Source organism: Neoarius graeffei, chromosome 1, assembly GCF_027579695.1.
Source record: "Neoarius graeffei isolate fNeoGra1 chromosome 1, fNeoGra1.pri, whole genome shotgun sequence".
NCBI classification, from domain to species: Eukaryota; Metazoa; Chordata; class Actinopteri; order Siluriformes; family Ariidae; genus Neoarius; species Neoarius graeffei.
Genome location: NC_083569.1, coordinates 107,902,502 through 107,915,992, shown reverse-complemented (window position 1 = coordinate 107,915,992; position 13,491 = coordinate 107,902,502). Strand labels below are relative to the sequence as shown.

The following is a 13,491-nucleotide window of genomic DNA, read 5'->3' as shown; positions in this document are numbered from 1 at the left end:
GGTTTTCATTCCAGCCAAGTGGAAGTCACATGTGATTTCACTCATTTCATCAATTGATCTTGGTCTTCTAATGACTACCAGGTGTTTCCTCTACAGTATCGGTCAGGCATGAAAGTCTGAAGACATGATTGCTCTGGACAATCCCTCTAGCATGGAGAAGATTCTGTGCCAGAATCACACAAGGGAAAATTGGGAAATGCACAGATGGTATTACTTTTCATTTGTGACATGAGGATGTCAAATAGCAACACCTTCAGTGAATTGCTTTTACATTCCTTGGTCTGTAGTAACAGCAGTAGATTGCTAGTTAATAATTCAATGCTGACTTTGCAGCAGAAGGGATTGTAATTCCACGCTGCATTGCATTTCACTCTCATCAGTGTGTTGCAATTGTACCACACTGAAATGCAATCAGTGCGGCATCTTGCCCATACTCTAGAACATGAGTATGTGAAGGTCAAGATGCATCAAATTACCTGGAAAGGCAACTAATCTGAGAAAATGGTGATGACATTTACCTTTTAATGCTTAACTACGAGTGATTACGGGCGGCACGGTGGTGTAGTGGTTAGCACGGTTGCTTCACAGCAAGAGGTTCCAGGTTCGAACCCAGTGGCCGGCGAGGGCCTTTCTGTGTGGAGTTTGCATGTTCTCCCCATGTCTGTGTGGGTTTCCTCCGGGTGCTCCGGTTTCCCCCACAGTCCAAAGACATGCAGCTAGGTTGACGTGGGGCAGCCTTGGGCTGAGGTGCCCTTGAGCAAGGTACCTGCTCCCTGGGTGCTCTGGTGTGGCTGCCCACTGCTCTGAGTGTGTTCACTGCTTCAGATGGGTTAAATGCAGAGGATGAATTTCACTGTGCTTGAAGTGTGCATGTGACAAATAAAGGTTTTTATTTTGTAGGTGTAAAACGTAAATACATATAAAATGCAATGATTTGAAAATCCTTTTTGACCTATCTTCAACTGAATACAATACAAAGACAAAATATTTCATGTTCAAACTGATAAATTTTATTGTTTTTTTTTTTTATACATATACACTCATTCTGAATTTGATGCCTGCAACACATTCCAAAAAAGTTGGGACAGGGGCATGTTTACCACTGTGTTACATCACCTTTTCTTTAAACAACATTCCGTAAGCGTTTGCAAACTCAAGACACCAATTGCTGAAGTTTTGAATGTGAAATTCTTTCCCATTCTTGCTTGATATATGACATCAGTTGCTCAACAGTCCGGGGTCTCCACTACCATTACAACTGTATTTTGCGCTTAATAATGCACCACACGTTTTCAATGGGAGACAGGTGTGGACTGCAGGCAGGCCAGTTTAGCACCTGCACTCTTTTACTGCAAAGCCACGCTGAATGCGTCTTGGCATTGTTTTTACTGGAATAAGCAGGGACATCCCTGAAAAAGACACGATCTGGATGGCAGCATATGTTGCTCCAAAACCTGTATGTACCTTTCAGCATTAATGGTGCCTTCACAGATATGCAATTTGCCCATGCCATGGGCACTAACACACCCCATACCATCACAGATGCTGGCTTTTAAACTTTGCTGGTAACAATCTTGACGGTCCTTTTCCTCTTTATCCCAGAGGACGCAACATCTATGATTTATTCTTGATGCTACATCTGAGGGCTCAATGGTCACAGGCGTTCAATGTTGGTTTTTGGCCTTCCCTTTACATGTAGAGATATTGCTGGATTCTCTGAATCTTTTGATGATATTATGAATTGCTGATGGTGAAATCCATAAATTCCTTGAAACATTGTTCTTAAACTGTTGGATTATTTGCCCACACAGTTTTTCATAAAGTGGTGAACCTCGCCCCATCCTTGCTTGTGAATGACTGAGCCTTTCCAATAACTGTACCGATTAATCTGTTTACCTGAAGAATGATCCAACAGGTGTTTTTTTTTTTTGTACATTCCACAAATTTCCCAGTCTTTTGTTGTCCCTGTCCCAAACTTTTTTGGATCATGTTGCAGGCATTAACTTCAGAATGAGTGTCTCATCTCATCTCATTATCTCTAGCCACTTTATCCTGTTCTACAGGGTCGCAGGCAAGCTGGAGCCTATCCCAGCTGACTACGGGTGAAAGACGGGGTACACCCTGGACAAGTTGCCAGGTCATCACAGGGCTGACACAGAGCCATTCACACTCACATTCACACCTACGGTCAATTTAGAGTCACCAGTTAACCTAACCTGCATGTCTTTGGACTGTGGGGGAAACCAGAGCACCCAGAGGAAACCCACGCAGACACGGGGAGAACATGCAAACTCCGCACAGAAAGGCCCTCGCCGGCCACGGGGCTCAAACCCGGACCTTCTTGCTGTGAGGCGACAGCACTAACCACTACACCACCGTGCCGCCCTCAGAACGAGTGTATATTCACAAAAAACAATAAAAGCTTATCAGTTTGAAAATTAAATATCTTGTCTTTGTATTGTATTCAATTGAATATAGGTTAAAAGAATTTGCAAATCATTGCATATTTCATCCTGTTTTTATTTGCATTATGTCCCAACTTTTTTGGAATTGGGGTTGTATTTCATGTGTGTACTCTCTTCCTCCAGCTGCTCCCATTAGGGGTCACCACCACAGATCATCATGATCCGCATATTTGATTTGGCATAGGTTTTACACTGGATGCCCTTCCTGATGCAACCCTCCCCAGTCTACCTGGGCTTGGGACTGGTACTAAAGGTACACTGACTTGCACATCCCCAGTGGCTGGATATTTTACCTAATCTGCATGTCTTTGAACTGTGAGGGAAACTGGAGCACCCAGAGGAAACCCACACAGAAAGACCCCCATCGACCATGAGGTTCAAACCCAGAACCTTCTTGCTGTGAGGTGACCATGCTAACCAATGCACCACCCCTATTTCACATATGGCCTCTACAACCTTTAAGCATTCTGTTTTTCTGTTACTAATCAGACCAGAAGAGGGAAAATGAAATGGAAAAAAAGGGATGAAACATTGCGAATCTTCCCTTTCTTGATGAGCTCCTTTCAACTAAAGACAATAATTTGCATAAACGTACATGATTGGCCATGATAGAGGATCTGCTACAGAGAAGCCATAGTTGGATCATGTTGAGAAATCTAGTATCCCTGAAGGAGGGCCTTTGTTTTTTTCCATCTATTATTTTTCTAGTTCAGTTTGCCCATTGTCAACCTCTGCAGAAATTCAGTGCATTTTTTTTTCAGCCAAACACTGAAATAATTTGATTAAATGCCTGAACTGATAATCTGCATCATCAGTTTTTCTTTGGCCAATCAGACACAAGGTACGCCACCACTCTTGCCAGAGCAGTCGGTTGGGGATTAGGTGCCTTGCTCAAGGGCACTTAAGCCAGTCCTGCTGGTCCAGGGAATCAAACCAGCAACCTTTTGGTCCCAAAGCTGTTTCCCTAACCATTAGGCTATGGCTTCCGAATGATTTGATTAAAAATGAGCATGATTTGTTGAATGGTGTTTTTGGACACTATAGAGCAGCAGCTACACTGTAAAAAGAAAGGGAAATAAAAATACACTATATAGCCAAAAGTATGTAGACACCTGACCAATTACACTTGTTCAACATCCCATTCCAGATTTGTTTACTTATTTTCTGTTATAATAACCTTTACATTACATTCCTGGCATTTAGCAGATGCTCTTATCAAGAGCGACGTACAACAGGACTCTGACATATCCACAGCAGTGGCCAGCCCGGGGAGCAATTGTAGGTTTGGTGCCTTGCTCAAGGGCACTTCAGCCATTACTGCTGATCCAGCGACCTTTTGGTCCCAAAGTTGCTTCTCAAACCGTTAGGCTTCCCCGTGGCTAACCCCTACTCTCCAAACCTGGGAAGGCTTTTCACTAGATTATGGATTATAGCCATTCAGCCACAAAAGCATTAGCAAGGTCAAGCACACAGTGTTCCAGTTCATCCCAAAGGTGTTCAGTGGTGTTGAAGTCAGGGCTCTGTGCAGGAGTTCTTCCAGTCCAACGTTGGCAAACCATGTCTTCATGAAGCTTGCTTTGTGTACAGGGACACTGCCATACTGGAACAGGGTTCAGTTCCAGCAAAGGGAAATTGTAAAGCTACATCATACAAAGATGTTCCATACAATCGCGTGCTTCCAACTTTGTGGCAACAGTTTTGGGGAAAAAAAACAAAACAAAATGGGTATGATTGAGTTACATGTCGATCCTGAGACACCAGTAAGATGCTGACCTCTTCTGCTCCTCAGACTTGCCTGATCCATCCTGATGCCCTACGTCTGGCTGGAGTCTCATCTCATTGCTCCTGAAGAGGACAGCCCCATATGGACAGTCAAATGTCTCACTTGGAAGATGGCTCTGGATACTTACAGTAATACATTTATCACTGAGGATGACAGTTGATTTGCTAACTTTAGGACTGCAGTTGTCATGAACAGTTTATAACTTCAACAAAACAGACTTCATGTTAAAACTATAATGAATTTCCTGGTTTCACAGTTATACTTTGTTACTCTATAGGACACAGTTATAGGAGCAAGTTATTTATAAATCACGTTATCTGTTATCACACAGATGAGGATGGGTTCCCTTTTGAGTCTGGTTCCTCTCGAGGTTTCTTCCTCATGTCGTCTGAGGGAGTTTTTCCTCGCTTCCGTCGCCACAGGGTTGGTCATTGGGGATAAATTAGGAATAAAATTAGCTCATGTTTAAACTCTTATTTTCTGTAATGCTACTTTGTGACAATGTCTGTTAAAAATGCTATACAAATAAACTTGACTTGACAGCCCGGTGTCCACATACTTTTGGCCACATAGTGTATGAAGAGGTATGCAGCCAGGCAGAGGGAAAGTGTGAGAAATAAAGATCGATTTGGACAAGAAGTATGAAATGGAAGCAAAGGAAACAAAGGGTGAGCTATGGCAGTGAGATAAAAGGCAGGGAACCAACTAAGAGAAGTAGCACATATGGAAGACATTAAAACATGCTGTGGTTCAGGAACACCATTATTTCCCCTCCGTGTATTTGAAGGCTCAGGTTAAGCCTTCTGAATTTACTGTGCTTATGAGGATGGAGGTAAAGAATGCCACACAGCAAATAGAAGAGTTTTTATTTTTGGGGACTGGGCTGCACAGATCACTGCTAAAAAGAAAGCTTTTGAGGTCCTTCTGAAAATATTAGTGACGCTGTGCAGTTTTGAAATATTCTCCTCCACCCGCTTTATTTATTTCTCACATATTTTCCCCCATTCCAGAGGGCCCCACTTCCTGCCTCAAATTTTTCTTGAAGAGAACGAGGAGAGAGAGAGAGCGAGAAAGGGAGAGAGATTAAATGACAGCCTGGCATTAAGTCTAAACATCTGGTAGTACTTAACAGCAGGAGGAACGAGAAAGAGGAGGAGAAAGAGAGCAGGCAGAGGACGAGTGCTGAGGTTTGAGAGAAGAACACAAGAGAAGCCACCAGAAACTCCTCTAAACTCAGGCTGAAGGCATCCAGACCTCAGAGACTATGGTGATCTGGGATTTGACCTCACCAACTGATTCACACCAGCAAGCGCGCAACTCTAATGCTCCGCAAAAAAACATCCAGCATCTAGGAGGACCCCGAAATGTTCATCCCATATATGGAGCCCAGGGTCCCTCCCTTTCCTCTTTTCTCCTCTTCCCTCACTGCTTCTTGGACTTTCTTTCCCGCTAATATCTCTTCCACGAAAGCACGCCCCAAATTCCCGGCGGTCTTCTGAACGAATGTGCCACGTCAAGGCTGGATACGGCTCTTGCAACATGGGACGCTGTGAGGACCGAGACAAAAAAATAAGTATTCTGTTGCTGCAGAACAAAACAAACAAACAAATGTGATTCAGAGGCCAGGAAGCAAAAAAAAAAAAAAAAAAAACAGAGCGCAGCTACATCTGAAAATAACGGACTACTAAAGGGATTTTTCCAACTCCTTGGCAAGAGGAGGAGGAGGAGGAGGGAGGACGAAGGAGACATATCTATCTCTCTCAACTGAAAGGGCAGCGTTTTATTGCTCTCCTCCGTCTGCCCAGTGTTCAGACTACCTGTTCATGGATATGTGAGTGTACAGTAGTCTGCACATTGGTTAGACTGGGCGAGGATGCACGTCGCTAATCGCTAAGCTCTAATCCATGAGTCCTGCGTTCATTCTCCTCTTCACTGTGTCAAAACTGTATGTCAACCTTTTGTAGTTCTTTTTTTAGTTTTTATTTTAACCTGCCAAACAGTATGGCGCTGCTTTGTTTTTTGTTTTTTTTTTCTTTAAGCTTTATTTTGCAATCAATACTGAGCAGAAATTAACATACCAAATATGCGACTAATTTCGTAAACGATGCATGGATGCATTTAAAAGAGAATCTATCACTCTTTTTTGAAATACAATTAAAAATCTAATTAAGTCTCAAAGCACACAAGCTTCTCAGGCTTGAAATACACACTGGTTTGAGCATCGGTTCAAAAGAAGAAAAAAAAGCGCCTCGGAATGCTGCGGTTTCACAAATGTCAGCGAGCTGAGCCAATTTTAGAGCCAACTCAAACGCAGGAAAAATTTATTGCTACCAAAGAGCAACTAATTGCGTCCTAAACCACAGTTATGAATAACATTTGCAACATATGCAAAGCCACTTGTAAATCTACTCACATCAAAGATTCACATTTCCTCAGTTATTACTGTAGCTTAGCTATTTACTGTAGTGTAGATATAAAGTGCTGAACAATATTAGATTTATATGATTAAAATATACAAAAACGTATAAAGATGAAAAGACGAGCGCAACGTGGCTTTGCTATGATTCCTAAATGCCTTAAAAGTGTCTTCTTAGGATCTGTATAATGCATTGTTCTCAACAAACAGAACAATAACTCTGCGCAGGGAGATTTTCTGTTATAATACTCATCTCAAGTTTATAGTTACTCCCAGTCTTTGTGGACAGTAAATCCACTCTGCGTTTATCAGTATCTCCAGACGCAGTTATGCTGTGATTTATTAAGAGTCAGATAAGTAAATATCCTGGCGGTATTTGGCATGTGTGTGTGTGTGTGTGTGTGTGTGTGTGTGTATCAGTATTTCTTTCTAATAGTGTAAATAGGAGGTTATTAGAAGATGGTTTGTTGAATTAGCTGATGAAAAAAAAACAGATTTGATGTTTCATTCCTTTGACACTTTTGGCTTGGATTTTTCAGCGCAATAGGAATCTCAAAAGCAAGTCATGGAAAGCACTTCTGTTGTATTACGACGTACAAATACACCTTCGATGGAGTCGCTTAAAGACGAAATTGTATTACGTGACTCAAATGGAGTTCGATAGGATGTTTCGCGAAACTTATTTTAAATAAACACTTTAAATAGTATAACTTCTCATCTATAAGCTCATGGTTAAGGGTTTACAGTGTTTAGGGTGAAGGATTCCTCTATGACCGCACACATCCAGCAGCGGGTTGCTGTAAAAGCCGAAGCATTTCTGCCTCACTCGATGCCCGCATGCTAATCAGATCTCATCGTCTAAGCGAAATACCTTACTGGAGTTTTCCGATGGTTTATTTTATGTTATCTGCCTGCGGACACTGATTTCAGAGTGTGTGTTCAGCATGTACAGGAGTGTGAGAGAGGATTTCAGAGCTCTGAGGGGCAGACACAAGGAAATGCACAGAGCTGAGTAGGGTTTGCTCGAAGCGATCTGATTGGCTGCCTGTGTTTTCATGTGCGCGCACACACACAAGCCTTGCTTTTCTGGCCAAGAATGTGCACAAGTCTTTGGCAGAGGTGGATTTTTAAGAAAAAAAAAAGAATTTTTTTTGTGTGTGTGTGTGTGTGTGTGTGTGTGTGTGTGTGTGTGTGTGTGTGTGTGTGTGTGTGTGTGTGCGCGCAAATGTTATAGAATCAAATTAAGATGCAAACCGATAATTTGATAAATTTTACTATATTGAAATTACAAAGGTCAAATAAATTAGATGAAGAAAATAATTGTAGCCAATTAGATAATTAACATTAGATGCAAAAGTGTGTTGCTTACTCTGTGTGCGTGTGTGGTTTATATACTACTGAGGACCAAATGTCCCCACAAGGATAGTAAAATCTGACAATATTGGCCTTGTGGGGACTGTTGGATGGTCCCCACAAGGAAATTGCTGTTGTGTTTTTTAAACAAAAAAAAAAAGAGCCAAAAAGTTTCCTTTTCATCACAAAGGTTAAGGTTAGGGATAGGTTTAGGTGCAGGCACAGCATGAATTAACTGCAATAATAATTAGATCAGTGGACGGTCCTCACAAGGATTTTGAGACGTGTGTGAATAGAACAGAACAGAACAGAACAGAACAGAACAGATAGATAGATAGAGAGAGAGAGAGAGAGAGACTGCTAGTTTGACTTGGAAAGACTCCAGCTGTGTTAAAGACCCAAACCAAATGCTTCAACCCCCAAATGGACTCAGAAAGCACAGAGAGATTTAATAAGAAGAAAACATATTCCTGAAAAGTGCATTCCTGTAAATGAAACTGTAGCCACACTAAAAAAAAAAAAAAAATCTTAGCAAGTGAACATACTTTAAATATTCCCAAATGTATCTTGTATTTCTCATTATGAGATTACAATTATACAATAAGATTATTAAATCAGCTAATGCTACTTATGTCAAGCATTTGTTTATAAAGAACTAAAATGCAGCTCAGACAGTAGCGCAGCTCCAAATCACAGGCTTATATTAATGCATTCGTTCTAAAACATTCACGTTTCTATAGTAACAACTTACACCGGGGCATGCATACTGTATGTTCCAAGCTACCTAAGGCTAACGTTGGAATTTAAAACAACCACAACAACAAATGCCTTTTAATTGTTGATATGGTCTCTGTACGTTTTCCAACACAGGAAAGTCAGTCATTCAATAACATGCCATGCTGCTTTTTAAAAAAATGGATTAATTTCAAGAGAGGAAAAAAAAAAATGAGAGGCTGCTGAAGGAATGACTGTTTAACGTAAAGCTGCTGTAACATAAGTGAGACCAGGAGCCTGTTTTGAAGATGTTCCACAATATTAAATACTAAAAGGGCACTCAGTAGAGCGCATACCGTACCTCCGCCAAGCCACATATTCAGATTTGCATCAAAATCTAATCAACTGTTCCTTGGCCCATGGTGTACTTTTCCTCAAAAGTTAATCAAAATCCGTTCAACTACTTGAGTTATTCTGGTAACAGACAAACAAACGGAGGCAAAAACACAACGTCCTTTAACAATGTTGGTGGAGGTAATAACTACATATACAGTGGTGCTTGAAAGTTTGTGAACCCTTCATAAATGACCAAGTATAATATTTTTGTCTCATTTGTTTAACTGGGTTCTCTTTATCTACTTTTAGGACTTGTGTGAAAATCTGATGATGTTTTAGGTCATATTTATGCAGAAATATAGAAAATTCTAAAAGGGTTCACAAACTTTCAAGCACCACTGTAAATGGATATACTATAACTATAAAATGTATCACATTTCAGTTTTCAGTAAATTGTAAAAAAATATATATATATATCTTTGGTAAGTTGCTGTGGTGTAAGGGGAAGAAAACACTTCAGGACATGCTGTTCTTGGAAAATAATCAACATCAGAGTAGGAGCAGTAACCCTGCTTCATCACACTTGGTAATTTTCTAAAAACAGCACAAAACCAAGCATTTTATTTATTCCTTACTTATTTGTGAATAAGTGAAAAAAATCGCACAATGAGAAGTATTACACATAGTAAACCATGTTAAAATGTATTAGCTGACATTTAAGTAAGCATAGGCATAATCAAATCCGACTCTTCAGGAGCAGTTTAACTGTATGGTACGCACTACAGTGTACGTAAGGGCTGAAGCTGTGGAAAGTTGTGTGAAAGCTGAGTTGTGGTGTGTCTGCCTGTCTACACTTGCTGTGCAGAACATCAGGGAGCCTGTACAGCAGGCACAGACAGGCAGACAGACGGCAACCCACCAGGAAGGACAGACGGACTGGCCTCGGGCTCACCAACATATCAACCTATTCACTCAAAGTCAAGTAAAACATTCCCCATTTCTAGGGGGAAAAAGAGCACTGGTGATGTTTTCAAGTTCATCTTTTTTTTTCCCCATTTATGAATCAAATGAAGCCATGGCCTAATGGTTAGAGAAGCAGTTCTGGGACTAAAAGGTTGCTGGTTTGATTCCCTGGACTAGCAGGAATGGCTGAAGTGCCCTTGAGCAAGGCACCTAACCGCCAATTGCTCTAGATATGGTGCTTTGGGTAAGCGTGTCTGCTAAATGCCTGCAATGTTATGAAAGACTAGTTTGCATTGTTTAATGCAAATGTGTGTCATTAAAAAGTGTATAATTTTTCCATACAATCTCTCTTTTCTTCAATGTTCCAGAGCTTTCCGAGTGTTCGTTTTCTTCTATTAAAAAGCTGCACATTTAATTGTCTCACTTTAAAGGTTTTTATTCAATTTACTCTCATACAACCACGAGTTGACCTAGTGGTTAACATGTCTGCCTCTCAACTGGGGGATCAAAAGTTCTACTCGCGGTTGGGTCATACCAAAGACCATCATAAAAATGGTACCTACTACTGTCTGGCAAGGCACACTGCAATACAGATGCGAGTGGGGAAGTCAAACTCTTGTGGTTACCAGAGGACCCGCCCCCACTGTAACCCTAGCTGTATAGGAGAGAGGCTAAAGGCTATCGAAGTGGAAATCAGCACCACACCCATACGCCTTCAAGAGTTGGTTAGTACTGGGACAAGAGACTGCCTGGGAAGACCAGATTAAGGTGTGAGAGGGACTTTGATAGTTTGAGATGAGTCTTGAATTGGTGCTATGTAGGGTACACCCTTATTGTAAGTGGTGGACAGTTCCAAAATTTGTTACCCTTTACTGATGGAACAGTTTGTCCAAATGTGGTGCACCTAAATGGTACGATACAGTGCCCTTTAGTAGAGCAGAGTGTGCGCTCTGTGAGAGCCATCACGAAAGGAGAAAACCCAGCTTTAATCACATAAGCCCCAAAACCTCCACCATACTTTACAGTTGGGATCAGGTTCTTTTCATTATAGCCATCCTTCTTTTTACACCAAATCCACCGCGAGTGTTTATTGGGGGGGGGGGGGGGGGGGGGGGAGCTCCATCAGACCATAGAACATGGTTCCAGTCAAAGTTGCCATAGCATTTCACAAACTTCAGGTCAACTGACAGAAAAGGCTTTTTTCTGGAACCTTTCAAATAATCTGTTGGTATGGAGGTGGGAGTCCGATTTGGAGTTTTGGAGACTTGGAAACCCCAAGACTTTACCTTTCCTTGTAATTCACCAACAGTGATCCTTGGGTGGGTACGTATGTGTATTTATTTATTCATTCATTCTTCTTTTACGCTACTCCTCCTCACTGTACATGGGGGCAAAATAAAATTGGGTCCTCTTCCAGGTGAGTTTGTAACAGTTCCAGTTGGTGTCCATTTTTTAAAATTATTATTATTATTATTGCCCTAATGGACATTTTCAGGTGAGTAGATATTTTTTGTAACCATTCCCTGACTTATGAAGGTCAACACACTTCTCCCTCATTTGGATTGTGTGTTCTCTGATCTTTCCCATGTTGATGGATGACTGAAGGGAATTTGGCCTCTGTGTCACCTCATATTTGTTCCCCAGTTAATCAGGAAGTCATGGATTACAGCTTGAAAGTTCCTAAACACTCCAATCAACTCAAACACACTGTATAATTTAAATGGGAAACATGCTTCAGGTGCATTGTGTTCACTAAAATTTCCAGGGTTGCCAATAATAGTGGCACATGAGCTTTTGTTGAAAATAATTATTTCTTGATGAGAGATTTGTTTTTCTCTGAATAAATTTGTTTAAATTAAAAAGGTTGGATTTTTCTCTTTTTTTTTCCCAGTGTGAGATGAAGCAACTTCACCAAAACGTGGATTGTTTTCTAACTCTTCTTACTGATCTTCACAAGGGGGCGCCAATAATCATGGACGGCACTGTGTACTGTACCTCAGAAAAGTTTTTGATATTCCCATGAATCGGAGTTTAATGAGAACTTTTGTTCACATTTTTCTGACCCTGAAATTAGCTCCACCCCTGGACAGAATAGATCCACTTAACTGTACCCTTTTTTTTTTTTTAAACTTAAAAGGAAACCATAGTTTCACCAGAGCCAGTAGTGACATCTTTGATTGTGGAAAGAGGACTGCATGTGGATGTATAAATTACAGTTGCAATTCACCTCACAGGCACCAAAGGACGCTGAAAATCACAAACTACATGTTGGGGCTTCGTTTCAGGACAGAAGACTGTGCTCACCTCATCATCCTTGAACCAGGACAAGCTCTCAGCCGTCAGCACGAACCAGTACTCCTTAGCTCCTCCTTTCATGATGCTGATGTTGTTGATGGTCAACCATCCTTTGCGAATGACCTAATGAATGGTGAAAGGTCAAAGGTCAAATCGAGCGACAGATAGTTGAATTTCACAGGCATTTCCTTGAAAAGCAAGCCATTTCCGTGACTATAGAGTGATTTAATAAAGCATTTTGACATCAAGGCTGCAGCTAGGGTGATGTTTGTGAAATAGTCATGTGGCTTTTCCCACTTTGATCATTCACACATAATACAGAGATGCCCAAGTGGTGAATTGTGGGCATTTTGTAGAAGCCACACAGAGCAAAGCAGAAAACAGACATCCTAAAGCAGTGCGCGTGGTTTCCAAAGAACCATAGGAACAAACTGAACACTAGCTTAAAGTCAGAATGACAGAAAGCATGTGTGAGTGTGTGGTGCACTACAGTTAGGACTCATTAAAGTGATCCAGGCTCCATGCACTACAGCTGACCAAATCCTTAATGTACATTAAATGGCTTTTCCTACAACAGAATCATACAAAACTAGACTCATTGCTTACGATTATACCCGAGGCTGTAGGAGACGTGGCCTGAAATAGCATAAATGTGAAAGCATTTGGAAATGAGAATATCTGGCACAATGCAGTGTCTTCTGTTTAAAACCCAATGCCCCAGAACAGAATGACAACACAAGCACACGTAAACACTGCATGAACATGGCTCGCCTGGTCGTAACCCTGAAAACACCTGCTGCTGCTGATCTAATGATAATCATAGAGGAGTTTAACATACAGAGAATCGTGAATTCAGCTTAATTCAGCTGATTTTAAATCATAAGTCTGGATAATCTCCAGAATGTCTTTTATACCACTCCTCTGGGGAAAGAAAAGGCAAAGTGCATGATGTTAGATGATCGTAAATGAAAAAAAATGAACTAAATATTTAAAGATACATTTCCCTTTTTCCTGAGCAAATCCCAGAATTAATCTGACTCAATCAGCTTTGAGACATATAGACTGGGGATGTAATGCCATTGTATTTGTATCTGTTTAGTGTAATTACACATACATACATACATTTTATAATATATATATATATATATATATATATATATATATAT

At 40.9% G+C, this 13,491-nt stretch overlaps 1 protein-coding gene across 1 annotated transcript in view; it reads right to left on the bottom strand.

Moving 5' to 3' along the window:
- Positions 1 to 13,491, bottom strand: part of dnm3b (dynamin 3b) — a 98,390-nt gene that overhangs the window by 17,025 nt on the left and 67,874 nt on the right. The window contains exon 14 of the mRNA XM_060914232.1: positions 12,335 to 12,448. Coding sequence (XP_060770215.1) covers positions 12,335 to 12,448 — 114 coding nt within the window. The remainder of the gene's footprint in view (positions 1 to 12,334; positions 12,449 to 13,491) is intronic.